The sequence below is a fragment of the Bacillus rossius genome, chromosome 3, assembly GCF_032445375.1.
Source record: "Bacillus rossius redtenbacheri isolate Brsri chromosome 3, Brsri_v3, whole genome shotgun sequence".
In the NCBI taxonomy this organism is placed as follows: Eukaryota; Metazoa; Arthropoda; class Insecta; order Phasmatodea; family Bacillidae; genus Bacillus; species Bacillus rossius.
In genome coordinates this window covers 1315970-1336887 of record NC_086332.1, presented here as the reverse complement: position 1 = coordinate 1336887, position 20918 = coordinate 1315970, and the positions used below count along the sequence as shown (strand labels likewise).

Here is a 20918-nt window from a genome sequence, read left to right as displayed (position 1 = left end):
GGACGACCCAACCCTGCTCAACCTCGTGTCGCATCCGCAGATCACATTCCCTGATGGAATAGACGACGACTCCCGATCCAGTTCACCAGGATGGCCCGGATGGGATCAACCACGCTGGCCATTGGACGCGAGCCAGGGCAGTTCAATGTTCAGGATGAACATGGAGGAGCCAGAGCAATCCGAAACCGGACCATCTCAGGAAGGACGTCCATGCAACACGCGGCAAGTATTGGTGGAACAGGGCAGCGAGAACAGCCCCAGGACAACGGCAGTTACACCCAGCGGCCTAACGGGAGACAGGGATAAAGTCGAACCGCAACGGGAGAGTCAAGGGGAGTCCAGCATCCCGGAGGAAGCCAGACACGAGGGACTGAGGCGCTCTACCCGAGTCCGTGTAGCCCCACGACACCTGGTGGACTACGAATGGGAAAATTCACATGAGAAGATCAACCGAGCGCCACACCCTGATGCACCACGCCTTCATGTAATGACCCTCCTCCCTTTGGATGCCCGGTCCATTCTCCCCATCATTGACAGCCAAACCCCGAGCAGAGAACCCTCCAGATACATTCCGAACATTGGTGGGGAACAGGCCCCAAGGCAATGCGTGTGACATGGGGCTTCGAGGGGCATAACGGCCTCAGTGAAGGGGGGGCATTTGACGTCGTTCCAAGTGCTCCCTTCGCTCGCACAGGTCGTTATGTTCCCTCGTCGCCTCACTAGGGTGGGGGGGGGTAGTTCGCGGCGTGAGGAGTCCTGCTGCGCTTGGGACGTTTTTGCGGGAAGCGGGCTCCGGGTGACGCGCAGCGATGCGGAATGCAGGCAGTCGAGCTTCAGACCTGGACCAGGCAAGTTGTGTGTCGCGCCCGCAAGTGAACAGTTCCGCTGGGAACTGAGCAGCTCTACCCTCACCGGACCACCACCTCTACCGATCCAGCTCCCTGCCAGCCACGTGGCGACGTCACGACCCCGAGGATCTCCGCTCTACCTGTGAACTGGCCCACAGGGTCTAAACTTAGGCTAGTTGGCGCCCTCAGCAGCGGCAACATCGTAGCAGGGACCGGTAGGGCGACAGTTTTCAGGAATAGGCCAGTTCTGCCGAAACCCAACCATTTTTATTCCTTTTTTTTTTTTTTTTGTATTGTCGAGCTTTGAGCATGATTTATGATTTTCAGTGGATTCAAGGCACTTGGATTGATTAAAAGTATCTTTAATTAATTTCTTACTTCATCACTCAAACAATGTTTTTATTAAAAAATTAATAATATTTTTACCATTAAAATATTTAAAGTTAAGTACCGAAAACTGCTCAAATAACACTATTTTACACCTTAAAATACAAATTTTTCTGGGGGAGGACCCCCAGACCCCGCACTTTAATAAGGGGGGGACCATGCTTCTTACCCCCCCCCCCCCCCATACACAAATCCTGGCTACGCTACTGAGTATGACCAATTAGACCACAAAATGAATGTATTAGGGGACTATGCATACATAGTTACACTTAAATGTGATACTTATTTAACAATATATAAATAAAATATTTATTGAATAGTTATAAATTTACTATGATACTATGAACTAATTTCCTGCAAAATATATTAAAGTGAATAAAATAAACACTTACTGATTCAGATTAATAGATTAAATATTAAGGATAATAAAAAAGTATTTTAATAAATCAATATAGTTAATTTGTCACCATCTTGTCCTACATCTTTGCCTGGCCAATGACCATGAAGATGTTGGCTTGAAAATGACTAGAAATTAAATTTCAGTTTTTAAAGGTTTTTGGAATTTGATAAGCAAAATACTAATAATGATGCACTGTGGCCATCCAGTAGAACATTTCAGACAACACCTCCGGGACCTCTAGGTTCTTCTGGCCACACGCTATTGGAGGATAGAAGCAAGCGAGGAACCAGAGTCGGAGCACGGTGAGAGGTCTGCTCCGGGCCCGGGAGTAGCAGCGCTGCTTCGGGAAGCTTCGTGAGCGATCGGCGAACCACCGTCGTGGCAGTCACCTTAGCTGTAACACGACTGCTGTGTGCCCTTCCTAACGTGGTCGGAAGTAGTTGCCTTGAGGCTTCGCTGACCTCGTGTGGGTTTGCTTGCCTTGTGCTCCGCCCAGAACACGCCCGGAGGACAGCCGCACTGACTGCAGTCACAGCTGTGTTCCAGTGGAGCTGCAAGGAAATGTGAACAACTGTAAAAGAAATTCCCATGAACAATAAAATAATCACCAGAAAGAATAGAAATGAAGACAACCTCAAGTTAAATCAACAATAAAACAACTGACTTGGTTTGTAGCGCTGCTGCATTAAAAAAAAGAAAATTAAATTTAAGCATGCACAAGTAAAGAGATGATTCCAATGATATTAAAAAAAAACTTTAATTATTCTCAGTACTTACAGTCTATAAAATTTTTATGCAGTATTTGAAGAGAACAAGTTTTACTAGGATTTATTTTTGTTTAATATACTGCAGTCATTGAAAAATCATGTTAAAAATCATAACTGGCATATTGTATTTACTAACACCACATGTTTCCACGTCTCAAATAGACTCTAGACTTGAAGTCAAGATACGAGCCTAATTCCATTAAGTTGCAGCCAAATGAGACCAAAAAAGGTTTAAAACACACTCGGCTGTTGCCTACACATGAACATGTTTCAATAAACGAATATTAAGATGTTTTTAAAAAAAAGTATTTACCCAGCCTTTGTTGAGTCTCACCGTGATGGGTCTTGAGTATCGTACCTGCGGCTTCAACCTCAGTAAACCTCTTGGCAACTGCTACCCTGTTGGCAACTAGTCCCGGTTCTCTGCAATATAACCTGCGCAGAGAACTGGAAATATAATCTCGTTACCACGGCAATATTTAGAGCAGCGAATGAATAGATACTACCTGCACATGTGAAACGATGGTTAGTAAATCCTTGGACATTGCAGGCAGTGTGAGAACTACCTTCCCTCACCACCTTGTGCTATCGCCACGACACCTGGACCACACCTCTAGCCTTCACTAGACCTCAGTAGACCCAGATCTCACTAGACGACATTAGGCTCTACTAGGCCTCACTGGACCTCAGTAGTAGACCTTAACCAGACCTCGCCCAACATTCGCCCAGATCTGATGTGCTCCACACAAAATGAACGCAAATTAGAAAGCAGTTTTTTTTAAAATAATATCAAAATTTTATGTGGGAAATATTCAAGATTGGTATTCAGTGTTGTATTGAACATTAACACATGAAGCTTGAATCTGACGTGCAAATAATTGGTGTGTTTGTTCCTGAGGTGGGGTGACTGCACAGAGTATGCAACGTGCTTGTGATGGTGTGTTGGAAGGATGTGCAGGAAGAACCAAGTGTTCTTCAAGAGAGGCGACCCGCACGCCTACTGCAGGAACGCGTGCGAGGCGCGCACCATGTGTGGCGAGGTGCAGGTTCCAGAGGAGCACCTGGAGGTGGGTGCCGTGCCGTGCCGTGCCGTGTCTTAAGGCAGGCTGTTCTGCACATTACAGTGGACACGTTGCTCAGTCTGTGCACATTGCGGTCGACGAAACTGACAAAACGATTGATTTCCTGAAAATATTTTGTCCGCAAACTCTCATTCATATTTCACTTTTTTTTTTCGGAAATAGAAGTAATACCGCAGAGATACTAACTGTATGTGTGGTAAAAATAGTTCTGCTATTATAAGAAACAGAACACTAAAAAAAAAAAAAACAGAAAAAACTACAAAAATAAGAAATGTCACTGAAATCTCCAATTCATTATGACCTTCATCACTCCTAGAAATTTGAGTGGTTTTTGTTTTTTATTCCTTTTGTGCGAGTTTTAGAGTCGTATGGCTATCAGTGTTATAATAATTGTTCTATCTCTCATATACGAGGGCCATTCAGTAATAATTAAAGAGACAAATTGATGCGGCACTGGGCTTCCGAGTCAGTGTTGAGTGTTGCCATGTTGCAATGTTGGAGCGTTGTTCGTTGTTGGTTGCAGACCATGGACCTTGTAGCTTGTGGTGGGAAAAAAGAAAATAAATTAGTTTTGATGTAGAGTCTGCTACATGTAACTGTTGTTGGTGGTTGTCTAGTTCTCTGCTCGCCGCGCCTTCTGCGCAGTGGCCTGGTGGTCCAGTTGTCGCATGTTGGCTGCTCGAGAGTGAACTGTACCTTGTACTGTGCCATGTGCGTGTGCGCGTTTGCACTGTCTTGTTGCCATCTGCTGGTAGTGTAGGCAGGATCAAGCGGGTGGTTTTTTCTTGTATTTACAAACAAAATTATTATTATTTTTATAAACTGTATCTTTGGGGATACAAAAAGCAGGCAAAAGACAAAAATTGTCACCCTTATGTCATTATTTCATATGTGTGCACATAAAGCATAAAAAAGTTACGTGTTCATCACCTTTATAAATTTAAACGTTGTTAGGACTTTTATATGTATGTACGAGTATAGTACTTTTAAAATTAATGTTTTAAGTTTTTTTCACTTATAATTAATTTTCTACCAGTTGAGTTTTAAATTTTTTATGTAAAAACAAAAAAAAATAACATTTTCTTTGCTCAGTGATGCCTGCTGTGAGTGATTGCATTGGTTGATACAGATATGTTTTGTGGAACTAGTGCGCCGTGCTGGTGTGAAGCTAGCCGTGCTTGCAGGCGTGCCGGACTTGCAACGCCACGGGCCAGGACTGCAAACAGTCGGGGCACGGCCGCGGTCCGGGCATCGCAGACGCTGACTTTGTGTTTTACGTCTCGGCCAATGAGACGGAGCGCTGCAACAAGGGGATGACGGTTGCTTACGCCGCCCATTGCCAGCAGGAGGCGGCCCTCGACAGGTGAGACTGTAAACGTCATCGTCCAATCGGCTGCACTGGTCTCCAAGTGTGGCATCGTCGAAGTGTTTTAGTGGTGTGTTCCTTCATCTACACTCTGCCCTGAGTATCTCTCCCTCGGTCTCCTACCAATCAGAGTGTTCCTACCTCACATCCCTTCACGTCCTCTCGGTACACCCACACTCTGCTCTTGCCATGGATGCGGACGAACATGGATGGATGCGGTCGGACGGTCTGACGGATACGCCAGACGGACACGCAGGGACACACATGGACACGGTCGATTGGACACGGACAGCTGCAGGAGCTAGTTGGATGACAGGGGTAGATAATATGAACAGGGAACAGGCACGATTGGACCGACTAGAACAGACTGTCACGAAAGGACGGACACAGGACCAAACATGGGTAGAGACATGGATGGAAACAGGGTCGGACACAGTGATGGATGATGGACATGGATAGATGGACGGATGTACTCAGACGGGAGGGGCGGACAAACGGACTAAGATGGAAGGATAAATAGACTGGCACGTGCGCGTGAGTGCATTTTTTTGAAGTTTTGAATCATTCACCACATGAACAGATTAGTTCCCCACGGTAAGGGAGCATGAGCACCTTGTTGTTGATGAAAGAAGGCCGCCAGGGCCGGCTGAGCGCTGACGCGGACGGGGGATTGTGCGAAGGCCGATCGCGGGACATGCCAACCTCTGCCCGAGGAAGATCAGCACCAAGCCCCAGGAGCTGGCGATCCTGCTGTCGACGGTGAAGCACGAGATCCTGCACGCGCTGGGCTTCTCGGTGAGCCTGTACGCCTTCTACCGCGACGAGCAGGGCCGGCCCCTCACGCCGCGGGGCGAGTCCGGCAAGCCGCAGCTCAACGAGAGGCGAGTGTCTCTCTCTCTCCCCGTCTACCCTCACCGCATGTCAGGACAACAAGCTTGACACAAGTCTGAACACTGATGCCTCTCTTGTTTGCCCATGTGTGCCACCCCTACTAGTGCAGGCTGCAGACGCGGCAGTGGAGCGACCGCGTGGTGCGCGCGGTGGAGCGCCGGGACTGGCTGGTGCGCTCCGGCCCGGTGACGCGCCAGCTCATGCTGATGGTGACCCCGCGCGTGGTGGAAGAGGTGCGAGCGCACTTCGGCTGCCGGCAGCTGGAGGGGGCGGAGCTGGAGGACCAGGGCGGCGACGGCACGTCCCTCACCCACTGGGAGAAGAGGGTGTTCGAGGTGCGACCGCTACTGCCGCTAGACGACGTCCGCTTCCTAGTTCTGTGTACTTGCTTATACATACCTACTTTTACCCTCGTTTTTGTCTCGTACAAATTAGTTGACTTGGATGGACTTGCAGATAGTTTTAAGTTGCGTGAACAATTGGGTATTTTAAATTCAAAAATGTTATTAAGACATCACTTAATATCAGTATACCGTAATCGCTCGCGTAATGTCCGCAGTAATTTGACCACATTTTTGGCCCAAAAAATGGGGTGCGGACATTATGCGAGGAAAAATACAAAAATACAAAATTTTGTGTTCTATTCAAGTCGTGCGTCTTTGTTCTAATGAGAAAGGGCGGCAGGGCGGGGGAGGCAGCGACGCGGCAAGAGGAAGAGAGAGGCAACGACTCCGCAGGGGGGAGAGGCAGAGGCAGTGCTATGACAGGAGGGGAGAGAGGCAGGGGCGTGGCTTAACCTCCCTCCTGTCAGCTAGCCAGCCAACCAGACAAAGGAGTGTTAGAATCCTTGACCCACTTCCCTTCCTCCTTCACTTCCCCTCTTCTTCTCCGACAACACTCCACATCAACACAGCGGCAGCGCGCGAGTCCAGCTTTCTTTATCTTTATGTCGTTTGAGATAGGACTAACTGCTTACGTCTGGCATGCCTCACGACGGTCCTACTGAGAACGGACACTTACAAAATCACCTCCCGCCGCTCACAATACATGGCTTGTTGTTTGATGCATGCCAAGCTGCCCTGCCCTCAGATGAACCCAGAAAAACACGTTTTTAAATTTTTCTCAAAAATGTTTACAAAACAAGGAGGGGGGCTTATACGCGGGGGGGGGGGGGGGGGCCTTTGACCGTGCTTTGTTCAGTTCAACGAATTTCCACACCCTTTCAGAACGGGAGAAAGGACAGCTCAAGGTCACGGCTTTTTTACAGAGCCGTCAACTTTCCATTTGTACTGCGTCCTTTAGGGGTGGCCAAAGTTGTGTTGCCCGCCGTAGACGACTGGTGCGGACATTATGCGAATTTTTAATTTTTTCTTTTAAGGATATATAAATAAAGGGTGCGGACATTATGCGAGGGCGGACATTACGCGAGTGAATACGGTATTAACTTTTTAATTTTCCCATTACCTTTACTTATCATATGATTGTGGAGGTGTGTTCATGTTAATTGCTAAGCGCAGGCGTGGGGGAGCTTCCAGGAGCCAGCGGAGATGCAGTTGGTAGTTGGGGCGTGTGTGTTGTGGGGTGTCGCAGAACGAGGCGATGACGGGCACGCACACCCAGAACCCCGTGTACTCGCGCATCACGCTGGCGCTCATGGAAGACACGGGCTGGTACCGTGCCAACTACTCCATGGCACAGCCGCTGGACTGGGGGCGCAACTACGGCTGTGACTTCGTCATGCGCAGCTGCAAGTACTGGATGGACAACAGGACGGCCAGGTGTTCTGTCCGCATGATAACAGCAGATGGGAAAAAATACATCCATAATTTAAGAAAAGCATTTTCCTTTGCTATATGCACATTTATGTTTTCCCTTATCCACTCCCTTTAATATGAAAGTGATAATTTTTTTAAACTCTTTCTTATTCATGTTGCATGCCTAAACAACTTTGCACAAATATTGAGACTTGGTACTACGTTAGAACTCATAAATTGATGTAAACTGCCAATTTTAACAGTGCTGCTAAGGGTGAAAATCGCCTGAGCGCCAGTCTGTGCCAACGTGCCAACTCACGGAGCGTAGACTCTGGCAGTAGCCGGTGGCCTGGCAAAGTACCCGGTGTGGTCAGAGGTCGATCACTCGCCCAGGCGGCTGCTGGGGAGGGTTCAAGGCTACCTTTGATGGCGTCCTGTTCAGTGGTGTCTTGCATTAGAGGACATCCTCTAGGTGTCACAGTTAATAATTATAGAAAGTAGTTTAGTATTTATTGTAATTAATTTCTTTTTTTTTTTTTTTAGAAATATTGTTAAACTTTTTACAATATAAATAATTTAGTATGAAATAAACAAACTCATCTATTTATTCCCCTGGAAAATTTGTTTAGTCATAATTTGTTTAGCCAGAATTGTAATGAATGAAAAGTTGCGACTGACACGGTGGTAAGAGCTGGTGAGAGAGTGGAGGGTTGTGTGGCAGCGGGCGGTCCATCCACCCGTTCTGCAACAAGGTGAAGAGGGACCCGCTGGAGACGGAGTGCACCATGGACCGCAGCGCGGTGGCGCTGTGCAACCTGGTGGCGCACCGCGAGCCCGTGCCGCTGCTCTACCAGGTGCCGTGCCGTGCCGTGCCGTGCTTCTGAACATTAGCTACTAACAAGTAACAAAATAAGTTTATGGATACGTAAGGAGTTCGGAAGGATTTGGACTTGTTTTAAAGGATTATCATTTACACGCAGCTAATTATTTCTGCTCAGGTTTGTTAAAATTTAGATGTTTAAATATTTATTGTAATTTGTTTGTTACGGTCCAATCATTGATTTGGTGTATTCAGCTTATTTAACTGATATTTATATATATATATATATATAAATATTAGGGATGTTACCGACAAGAAATCGGAACTGGCTGATTTCAGGTAAAACACTGATTCTCAAAGAATCCGAAAACGACCGACTTATTCAGATTCCGATTGTAATTCTAATTCTTTATAGATGTATACTTTATACTTTATACAGATAATTTTTTTATTTAAGTTCAGTACATACTTTATACAACATACTTACAAAAGTTAAGTACAATTATATAATCAATAATAACATTAAACTTTTTTATGTGATGTATTTTGGGCATGGCTTGAATATTAATGGTATATTATTAGGTTAGTATACGTGAAATATTTCTTTAATGTAAAGTTAGAGTATTTGCTGCTTCAGACATACTTAATGAATAATTATGTGTATACATATAAGAGTATAGTATGTATGTATGTTCAGGTCTTAAAATATTACAGTTCTCTGAACAAAAAAATATTTTTTCATACATTTTCTACTTTTTTTATTTTCAAACACCCCCCTTGAATGGTATAAAAAAAAGTGTTCTACGATTTGTTTGTCTCTGAAAAACTGCACTTTGATTATTCTTGTCATTTCCCTATATTTTTAACACACTTTCAAACCTAAAAAAAAATTGCATTTAACAGAACTAAGTTATAATTCAAAACAATCTTTGAATAGTAAACCAGTTTGCATTCCCTCACTTAAATATGGCTCAATAAATACATTCCTTAGGTCCACTGTACTTCCATAGAAAAATTCCAAAAATCTTGCTTTGCGAACACCCTCAAATTTTGAATAAGCTCTCATATATTGGTTGTTTCCAGGAAACATCATACTCATTTATGAACTATCATAAGGAGGTGCTGTTTTGCCAAATTTTTCTCTTTTGGAAGAAGAACTTACTACTGCGATAAAAAGTCTAAAACCGGTTGTTCATATAAATTTATTAACATAAAAGAGGTTTTGAAAACAAACAAAGTAGCAATTTTTTCACTTAAGAATTATAGAATGTACATGGTGGAGCAAAAGGCGGAATATTTGTCAGCCTGAACTTGACATGACCACCCACTAGAATCAGGTTCACAGCCACCGGTCCTGAAAGGAAGAATTCCCTGCGACCTGTTTTGGCCTCCCTAAGATCGTCCGTAGCTGAGTCATGGGAATCATGCGGAAAAAATTCATCACTGCAGTCATCAGTTCAAACTTCTGGGGGGGGGGGGGGGGGAGTACAGGGGTATTGCTGAAGGAACCAGCTCCCGTGCGTGATGTTGTTGGTGTGTGTGCGGTGTGCGCAGAACTTTGACCGGATCCCGCACGTGCCCCGCGGCCAGGAGCCGCTGTACGGGGGCTCCGTGGCGATGGCCGACTACTGCCCGTACGTCCAGGAGTTCACGTGGCGCTCCAACAACGTGGACGTGCGCGGCTCGCACTGCCAGTACCAGCAGAACAACCCCGGTGCGTTCAGTGATCCTCGGCTTGCGCGAACAGTCCGTGTCGGTGGTGAATGAGAACTAATTTATATCAGGAACATAAAAAAATTATTTTTTTCCGAATGCAGTATGTGTATGAAAAATGACTACGTTTATCCGATGCAGGTCATTGTTTTCACTGATTACATTTTCAAAACTTTTTTTATTTATTATTTATTTATTTATTTAATTAAGTTGTTACATGTCTAGGTACCAGCAGTGGAGGGCCAAGGTGGTAGACACCATACATAGGTACAAACAAATACTAATATACTAAACACAGTAAATAAGTAGAAAAAAAATGAAAAGACATATACTATGAAGTAATACCTTGTGGAGATATTTAAAAAAGAAAGTAAACTAATAAATAACGATAACACACATAAAGCACTGCAATAAAAGTTGGTGAGTTACAACGGTTATATAAGTATAAAACTAAGATAATTAATCAACTATTGAACAAATCATTGCTGTTATAGAAAAAATATATATATCAAATTAATAACTAGGGTAGACTAACATATGCTTTAAAGGAACAGACACTAAATTTTTTTATATTCTTTTTTGGAACTTTCCAAGGAAATATAGAGACATAAGTTTGAGTTAGTCTTAGAAGCAACTAGGTAATGTATTTGATCAGAGCCAGTGTTCTGTTGACATTGGCTGTGATGGAATCAATGTGGTAATTAAAAAGTATGTAATTTGAAATCAAGAGAGAGACCTAAGTTTGCTTCGGTTTTCAAGGTGAAAGTGGTTCTAACTCAAATTTGCATTTGTCACTTCTTGCCAATATGTACAGTGGTTTTAGAGTTATTTTTAGTTTTTCGACGATATCTCACGTCATGAATCCATCTTCATCTTGCTGGGGTTTTAAGTAAAGCTTCTGTGCCAGGAACGACCACGTTATTTAATGGTTCATAAGTTTGAATACCAATTTTACGGACAATTTCGCTTTGAAGGATAGATTTAGGTCAGAGCCCTTTGCAGCTGACATGAGTGTGGGTACTTTTATCTTTAGTAGAGTTGAACCAGAGACAAGCAAACAGAAGCAGTTTTTATCATTGTTTTAGCAGTTTGACATTGAGGGCATAAATAAGTCTTTAAGCCTTCATTTGTAGTCAGATTTCCTGCTCGTCAGGCACAGCTTTAGTGACATTTAACTGAGGGCAGCCACTTCTGTACTTACCTCGTCTACTGGAGTTACAGGTACAGCATTTCAAATAATTTTCAATTAAAAATCCACATAATTCTTGTGAGTCATCATCACACAGACTAATGTTGAACATGAAATACCGGAATCAGTAGCAGCGAATTGTGGAACACGAGAGTGGCTGTCCGTCCGAAACACGTCCTCCGACAGAGGACGGCAGTGAATATGTTTTAGTGCTGTTGTGGTCTTTTTACACTTTCTTTATTTAAAATAAGCTGGTTAAATGACAGCTCTTGAACAAATCATGTCCACTCATTTTTAAGCTATTTAAATTTAAAATGTAGTATAGTTTATTCAAACTTCACTACCACAATCTAATCCCAGTGGTATGAGGGAGGGAGACGGTGGTATTGCGCGCGTGTCGCAGGCGCGGAGAAGAACTTTGCGCTGGAGCGGTACGGGCCGGGCTCCAAGTGCTTCGACCACACGGACCGCTCGTGGGAGGAGCGGTCGTGCGGCCAGGTGCGGCAGTGGCGACACTGGGGCTCGGGCTGCTACCGCTACTCCTGCAGCGCGGGCCGCCTGCACATCCTGGTGAGTCCCGCCCGCCCGTCATAACGTCATGTCAAATTTTTTTATATTGCTGCTTTTAAAAAGCCCGCCTTAACCTGTTTGATATCATAGAAGATTTTCTCGCACGGTGGTTGGTCGGTTCTCGCACGCTCGGCTCAGGCGGAACGTGACGATGAGTCATGCTTTTTCGTGCGTGCAGCCGGTGTTCATCGTTTTGTAAGACGTTATAGCGTCAATAAAGTGATTACAGTAAAGGACTTTACTAAATCACAGTTTAAGGAAAACCTGTGAAGTGGACAAGTGGCACCTAACTAATGATGATGATGATGTTGATGATGTGTTAGCAAAAAGAGCAGTATACCCGATATGAAATGGTATAATGGAGTAGATACATGCATGTCTGGGCACACACCCGAGTGCTCGGCCGTGGGGTCGGAGCGACAGTCGCGGAGGGCCGGGTGCCGGCCGGGAGGTGTGAGTCTGGTGTTGTACTGGCGGTGCGTGTGTGCGCAGGTGGGCAACTACTCCTTCACGTGCTACGACACGGGCCAGGTGCTGGACGTGCAGCTGTTCAGCCACGGCTGGCTGCACAAGGGCGCGCTGGTGTGCCCGCCGTGCGAGGACCTGTGCCAGGTGCCTGCTTCACGCTTCACGCTGCCCCTTCTCCACCAATATTCAATTATTTATGGCTTCAATCTGAATCTACAGTGAAACTAACAATTGCAATATATAGTTATATGTGTACATATGTGTAAATAAAAATAGACTATTTTTAATCATAATCACAAAGTATTTGTTAAATATAAATACAGTTTGCAGAAAAGAAATCCAAATTTCTCAATAAATCTTTTTTTCGTTTCATAATTATTACATTCTTTTTAAATTTGTTGTAATTCGAGTCCCGCTCAGCCACTCAGCGTCTAGCTGGTTCATCCTCGGGTCTCCATCCTTGTGTCGTGCACGTTCGCGCTTGACTGCTGGAAGTGAGAACACATTTTTTCAAAATGGTGCTTCCAATTTATTAGCTATTGTTGAATGCATCACCACTTGTGTCATTTCTTCAAGCGCATCTCATGCATTTTGCCATTAACCCCATTATTCACGTAAATTTTGTTTCACAAAATGTTTCTCAAAATGTTTTTAGGGGTGTGCAAAGACTTTTTTTTTCCTTCCTCCCCCCCTCCCAATAAATTGAATTTGACACTGTAAGTCTTTGAAAAGTCAAAGTCATGGGTCACATAAATAATTTGCTATATTGAGAAAATTCCGTAGACACAACTTTGAGTGGCAGGTGTACTAACAAGACATCCTGCACGCCACTCACTCAATTGGGACAGTAAGGGAACACCTACCAAGCTAACCAACTGCCACTGCTTGTTTACAAAAAAAATACATGCAAAACAAAAATTACTTACGTCATTTGAATAGAGATGGACAAGTCTGCATATTTTTGAGTCAAGTCAAGCCAAGGTCAGTAATAGTACATTTGAGTCGAGCCAAGCTCAAGTAATCGCAGAAATTTTGGAGATTAATTTTATGTACGTGGAGTTTATGTTAATTTAATTTATATTAGCATTAAAATTAAGTTCATATATAATATCTTCAACGAGTGAGTCATTTGTGTTCAGTTAATAAGTAAAATACAACTATCAATCATACCTAGTTATAAGTTCTGTTAAAAGTGAATATTTTATTCTGACTAGATTATGTAAAACTCAGTAGATTTGAAGGCCTTTGAAGTAAAAAAAAAATTCTGTAATTAAGTGAATTAATATGAGAATATATTTATAATAGTTTAAACAAAGTTTTTCTCTTTTTAAATGATTTTAGCCCTACATTTTCCCTAGATGTTAATTCTGAAGGAACATCAATTTTTCTTTAAACAAAATTCCATTTATATTTAAAAATTTTTTTACATGTTTTCTCAGAGAGCGTTGCGAAACATGAAGTAGGTAGTTTACCAGTATTTCATATTTTTAAAGAGTGGTTTTGTTAGGTTGGCTACAATACAAATGGTGAGAATGGTTGGCTGGGTAAGCTACATTAAAAATACTTTAAAATTCTTTGAATATGGTTAGCGTCACATAATATAGTATTAGTTGCGGTTAAAATAGTTAACTGTATTTACCCGCTTATGGGACACATTTTATGCAGATTTTTAGTTTAAAAATGTAATGCGATCCTTGTGCAAGTTTTTTATCTTTGGGTAAAAAAAAAATTATAATTATAATTACTGACTGTAGTCGTTGAGTATGTGCCCAAACAACTCTCCTGTTTTGGGTTTTAATATATAAAACATCACCAGTAATTAATATTTGTTTGGTTAAAGTATCTGATTGAGTGCGTGAAAAGCACCGGCGCCGGCGAGGGACGTGACTTGCTGGGCTGGCGTTCGGCTGGAGGCTGGGACAGTATAGTGAGTGTGTGGCTGCATAGCCGTAGCAGCGTGACTTCTCGCCCCCTCGTCCGTGAACCGGCACCGCACACAATCTCCACGTGTCCATTTCGACAGCTTTCCAAGACGAAACTGTGACCCAACATTATTATTTTTTTTTTTTGCATGAAATTTCCCTGCTTATAAATGCAACATTCAATGACAAAACTGCAGCCATCATTGGTGATTTCGATTTGAAAGTCGCTCTTCAAAGCTCAGCATTTTACGTTTCTCTAGGACCTTCCCCCCACCCCTCCAGCCAGCCGTTTTCTCTGAATGTAATGTGCATGTTTTTTTGTATAAAAATAAATATTAATTTTTTTCTGTTTTGTAAGAGGACTGGTTCAAAGAAATACAATAGCAGGGGAGGGATGCATAGGTATAAAAAATAGTGGCCTTCTCCTTTGTCATTTAGTCAGTAGGAGGGGTCGTAAAGAAGTGAGGGAGGAAAGAGAAGTGTGCCGCCTCACTCGATCGGCATGGGAAATAGGCAACAGAAAGACACCGAGAGTTACCCCCAGCACCAGTACACCGGTGCGATCCGTATTGGAGGGCAATCCGTACGGTGGAGATACTAAAGGCATCCGTGTGAATCAAAAGGGTGGGCTCAGAGTGGTGTGATAACTGATAACGTGATAACTGATAAGCATAATTATTTTTGTTTCAGGAAAGTGAGGGTTGGTGCTCACGCAATAACAACATGCCATCGTTCATCGAGTACCACCAGGATGACCTCAAGTGCACCAGCTCACGCTGTTTGCAAGCAGGCGTGTTGGCATTACTGGCGGTCTGCAGCACTGCGCGCTGGCTGCGGTGACAGCACTGGCCGACATGGCTGCCTTCCGAACCCTCGCGCAGCTGTCAGTGACAGCCACCGTGCTGTCAGTGGTGAATTGAGCGATTCTTCTGTATCACCATTCCTGAACAGTTTTATTTGTCTCCGTAAATTTTATATATATTTTTTCCAGTATACCTTGTATCTTTTAGTACAAATCTAAATTTATGCAGCTATAATTTTTTAATGTTTTTTTCTTCTTTTTTAGTCTGGCAGATTATTGATGATTTCTTTATTAATTTTGATTTAAAATTTTTATATTTGATTTTGTTGTTGTTTGAAAAATGAATTCTATGTTATAATAATTAATTTTTGCTTCTGGAATTGTACTTGATTGTGATCATATGTTTTGTACATTAGGATAATCTAAGTCGGAGAACATGGGAATCAACTTGTTGACTTATACAAGCTCATTACTATTATAATGATTGTGTAAAAATAGTAGCTAACAGTTTGTTGAAGACTGTAATTTGTTTGTAAACAGTTATCTAGGGAATTTCCAGTTTTGATAAAACATAGGGTGCTTTTGAAGATGCTCATTATTGCTGTTTAGAGACATATGTACTTAAGGACTGCCAAGTGCAGGTTTCTTCAGAGCTGAGCCACTCGGCTGTGACTGCAGTTGGCAGTGCCGTCTGCTCAATTTGTACTGACAAACCCGTCTACGTTAGTTTTTCACTTCCAGTGTTACGGTGCCATTTATTGTAGCATGTATGGTTTTCTTGCGTGTGTAGTTGTGGAGAGTGGATACTTTTATGATGCCAGTCATAGCAACTTGGTTTTTCTATGTCCGATTTTTATCACTTATTAGTGTTTATTGTATTTGTATCACTACTGTATTTTATATTTACCTATATTTGGAATTGAAAATAGTATTCCAAGTTGCTGTACAAATAACTGTATAGAAAGCTTGTAACTGTTCTTGCTTTGTAAGGGCTGGATGTGATTTAACTCTCCATATTGCCTTGCAAAGATATTTCTGTCTCTTTTCACACAAGCAAAGAATGAAAACACCAAAGTTGAATGTCTAGAGTTTGCTGGACTTAAAACTTAAGTTCGGATGTTTAAATTCAAAGTCGCTAGAATTAATATCTTAAGTAATCAGAACTTGTTTTTATCAATGCATTACTGACATTATTGTGTTAAAGAGACAGTAGTATTGTAAGTTTTGAAACCATATTAATAGTGTGTGCTTCTTGAATTATAAAACTAATAGGGATGTAGGAAGCTTTGGAAAAACAAAGTCGAATAGAAGGTAAATTTTCTTCATTATCTTCTTCAGGAAAATTAAAAAAAAAAAAAAAAAAAAAAAGAAGCTTAGAATGCTTGGGAGATTTGCTGTAGAAGCAGAACGTGTTGAAAGTAGTTAGGGGCCACAGCAACGGCATGTTCGCAGTTCGCCCTCACCCCTGGCCCTGTGATGCCGTCGGTGATGTCCGACAGCTAGGCCTAGCTGGCATCTTCACACGAGCATGCAGTCGTAGGAGGCAAGAGAGAGGAACATGCTATTATTTATTGCACTTTGTTCAAGATGAGGCTTGGAAAGGCATGAATAAATAGTTCTTTTTTTTGTACAAAACTGAAAAAGAAGTTTATTTGTAGACATTTATGTATTTAAAAATTTGGTTTTCAAACATTTATAATAAAATTATAATTTTTAAATAATTTGCATTAAAAATGCTAGTTTCATGGCAGTAGATGCTAATTTTTTGAGCCTTTATGATTATAAATGTGCAGTGAGGAATAAAAATAACAATTGAATCATGCGGCATCAGAATAAAATTTGTATGTACCAGATAATTTATGTTTATTATAAGCATGTTAGTGCTGCGAGATAATTTTAAGTAACTCGAGGTGAAGCAAATGATGGGTCTATTTTTAGTTGCACTATTTATGTGTACAAATACAAGCCATAGTCCCAGGTGAGTCGAAGTTAACTATGAAATGGTATTTTATCAGGGTGGCCAACCGACCGGGCAAATTGGGAAACCTTGTAATTAGGTGTTAAATGTTTTGGTGCCTGGAAATTTGTGAAAACCCCAGAAATGTTTCATAAACATCAGAATTCTCTATTTGTCTAGCAAGTTTAAAAGAGCTTAGTTAAAAAAACGGCACACAGCCTACAGGCTACGTCACTTATACCATGTTTGAACGCTGTGCTGTAGCGAGCCTCGACAGCGAATGTGACGTGTGTGGGTGGATGAGTGACTGAATGTGACGTGTGTGGGTGGATGAGTGACTGTGGCGTGTGTGGGTGGATGAGTGACTGTGACGTGTGTGGGTGGATGAGTGACTGAATGTGACGTGTGTGGGTGGATGAGTGACTGAATGTGATGTGTGTGGGTGGATGAGTGACTGTGACGTGTGTGGGTGGATGAGTGACTGAATGTGACGTGTGTGGGTGGATGAGTGACTGAATGTGACGTGTGTGGGTGGATGAGTGACTGAATGTGACGTGTGTGGGTGGATGAGTGACTGAATGTGACGTGTGTGGGTGGATGAGTGACTGAATGTGACGTGTGTGGGTGGATGAGTGACTGAATGTGACGTGTGTGGGTGGATGAGTGACTGAATGTGACGTGTGTGGGTGGATGAGTGACTGAATGTGACGTGTGTGGGTGACAGTTGCCGTGGAACGTCCTGAGGATGAGGAGGGGAAGCTGGTCGCTCAGTTTCTTTTGTAATTGTACTCGTGCAGATGTTCACTGACTAATAGTAAACAGAAATAACGACTGAAAACTTACCGTGATTTGCCATGTGAAAGACTGGAGGATATCATTTTTAGAATACACCAAAAAACAAAAAAATTAAAATGTTGAACATGAATGAACCTAGACTAGTGGATGGTGCCATAAAAATGCTATCTTTCTTTCTTTCTTTCTTTATCTTTTCTGCAGCCGTAGCCATTCCAATATGGCATAGACAGATAAAAAACACACACACATATTCATAAAGTTTTTACCATTGCAGTCAATTTTCAGATACAGCCAAAATTAAAGTCATTTTCTAATAGTAAATAGTAAAAAATAAAAGCAGTATCAGCAAGTGGGGAGGTACTATTACAACTCCAAATTCATTATGTGTAGATTACTATGATTAAAAAGGCTCTCTATGAATTAGAATCATGATTTATCGATCTCAGCTAACAAAAATGATGAGAATTTTAAGTGTTTTTATTTTTATTATTATTATTTTGATGGTGAACATATTTTTTTTATCCCTGGCAGCTGTGCCCTTATGTTTTGCTGTATTATTTAGACCAGTGCTGTATTTCTTAATATTTTACTGTTGATTGAAAATCACATAGCTTAAACACCTTACAAGAGCTTCTATATTATGTTAAGGAAAAACACTTCATCACAGAAGTAACATAGTCTTACAGAAATACTTTATATTTTTTATAATGTATGTTAAATGGTAGATAGTTAATATTAAATTCTTGGTTTGTTTTATTAGCTCTGATGTTAGAAAAATTTTTGGATACATATATATACTTTCTTAACATATAGTAACATTTTGTGAAAATTCTTGGAAATACCTTAAAAATCCTGGAAAAAAACCTAGAGTAGCCACCCTGTTCTATTGGCAATAACAAGAAGCAGGATGAATTTGTAAATAGATCTGACAACTGTTGAAAACAAAACTCTGGCAATACCTCCAAATTGCGTTGGCCTTGGCAGACCAGGTTTCAGCGGACCAAATAAACAAGGGGTATTACGGTATTAGTGGAGTCTGGTGTGGAAGTACCTGATTGAACTGCACGCAGCAATATATAGTCTTTGTTCCAGTGACGTTTCTCCAAAGCTTCACACTTCCTGATAGTTTCCTTGTAGCCACTGTGTGTGTGCAATTTCTCACGTGGAGATTGGATTATGCTTTGAATTTTTGACGTATGAAGATAACACAGGTGACATTTTAGTTTAACATTATTTGAAATAGAAAGAATGATTTTACAACTTGTTGATGTGCATTTGGTACTTAAGATCAGGAGTACTTTTATCCCCAGTTGAAACAGTATTCATAACTTATTACAATATTTTTTTTAAATAGAACATATCAAAGTTATTTAGATTATAAAATTTGGTCTCACTTGTTTTCATAGTCATAAAAATACCTAATACAGTACATGTAAATATGAAAAATTGAGTAGGTATGCTAAATCATAAAAATAAGCTCTAATGATAACATGAAACGTCTTAGTTGTGTTTATGAATACACAATAGCCTTAGTTGTATCTAATGTGGCTATTGAAGACTTTATACGTTCTGTAATTTAGTTAAACAACATGTAGAATACTTTGAACTTTTATATTTTAGTTTTAAGAAAGTGTTTACGTGCTGAAATAAAAAGATTCACTAAAGTATAAAATTCATAGTCCACAGAGGGTGAAGGAATATCTCATTAATTATCAAAGATTTTAATGTATTACAAATTTTAATATTATTACAAGGACTGAAACACCTTTGGTGGACCGTGTTACTATTATAGGGAATTACTAGATTTGGAGGGAACTTTAATTAAAATAGATACATCCTGGAAGATAGTTTTGTTTACTCTTTTCTAAATCACTACAATAATTTAAATATTTCCAAAATAAACAAACTATAATATTTTTTTGGATTAATTTTACATTATTTACTTCTGATCAAAACTTTGTGTACTTCTTCACGTAGATTTAAATAGACATATTTTATTTTAAGATAATGGGCCTCTTAACAATAATAATTAAAAGATGTCTCTCGTTATCTGAGGCCGCAGTGGCCAGATTAATTGGTTAAATTATGAGGACTCCTGGTGCACATAAATTAAACAAATTAAAGATTAGCCCATTGGTGCTCATAAGACACATGAATAATTTAATAAAAAGTGTATGAGTGTGCCAAGGAAATCCCTAATTTTCTGCACAAATAAGTATAATTTGTATAATCGCATGAAAAACTTGTGAACAGTTTTACTAACATTGTGTATTTATTCACAGTATGTACAGTATGTATTTTGTTTTTAATTGTAAATGTTGAACTGAGTTCATTTGCTTCACTGCTCATGTGCAGTGTTGCGACTGTGGGCCGACTAGATTTTGGCATTGCTAAAATCAGCTAAAGTATTAGGCCTATGTCCAGGCATTGCTGTATTTCTTGGAATGAAGGCATCTTTAATCCTCAGTGCAGCATCAGTGACTAATTAAAAATAAACAGATTTTTCCTTATTTCACAACATTCCTTTTGCATATCATAAATCTTGGTAGCTATAGATAGTCTGTACTTATGAGGTGATATTTAGAAACAATTATTTTTTTTGTAATAGAGTGATGTTATAGATTTTATGATAATATTGTACCTAAGATGTTATGTGCACAACCTTTACTGTTTCTTTTGTAATGTATCAAGATAGATTGATTGAAGCTAAAAAATTTTATCCTTATTTATGATCAATATTGTTACAAACATCAGTGAATGGAGGCAGGTTCATTGGTGTTCCCTTGTTGATGTAACAGTGACTGCTGTTTGGCTGTGAAGAATATTTGAATAATACATTTTTTTTTTTTTTTTTGAAAGTTTACTTGTTCTGTTTTTCATTTTGTCATATTTGCTCCTGAAGATTTTGTATTGTTAACAACATGTTTTATTGAAAGCTCCAAAACAGTTTGTTCTAAAGAGAACCTTGCACGATGTACTTTGTATTTGGTATTCAACTTTGAAACATTAATAAAATAAATCCTATTTGTGTGACATAATGTATTAGTGTTTTCAACATAATGCCAGAAACACATTTCAGAAAGTTTAATTAAAATCCTTAATTAAACTGAATAAATGTATATAACAAAATTAATTAAATTGATCAAATTTTCTTTCCAACTTTTTCTTTTGAAAGTCAAAAAATATT

The 20918-nt window shown here is 40.9% G+C and overlaps 1 protein-coding gene across 1 annotated transcript in view; it reads left to right on the top strand.

Moving 5' to 3' along the window:
* The window catches only part of LOC134530081 (leishmanolysin-like peptidase), a 37512-nt gene extending 16594 nt beyond the window's left edge, over positions 1-20918 (top strand). The window contains exons 5-14 of the mRNA XM_063364659.1: positions 3352-3469; positions 4669-4847; positions 5531-5731; positions 5851-6076; positions 7332-7519; positions 8217-8349; positions 9870-10029; positions 11621-11787; positions 12280-12399; positions 14868-20918. Coding sequence (XP_063220729.1) covers positions 3352-3469; positions 4669-4847; positions 5531-5731; positions 5851-6076; positions 7332-7519; positions 8217-8349; positions 9870-10029; positions 11621-11787; positions 12280-12399; positions 14868-15017 — 1642 coding nt within the window. The 3' untranslated portion in view covers positions 15018-20918. The remainder of the gene's footprint in view (positions 1-3351; positions 3470-4668; positions 4848-5530; positions 5732-5850; positions 6077-7331; positions 7520-8216; positions 8350-9869; positions 10030-11620; positions 11788-12279; positions 12400-14867) is intronic.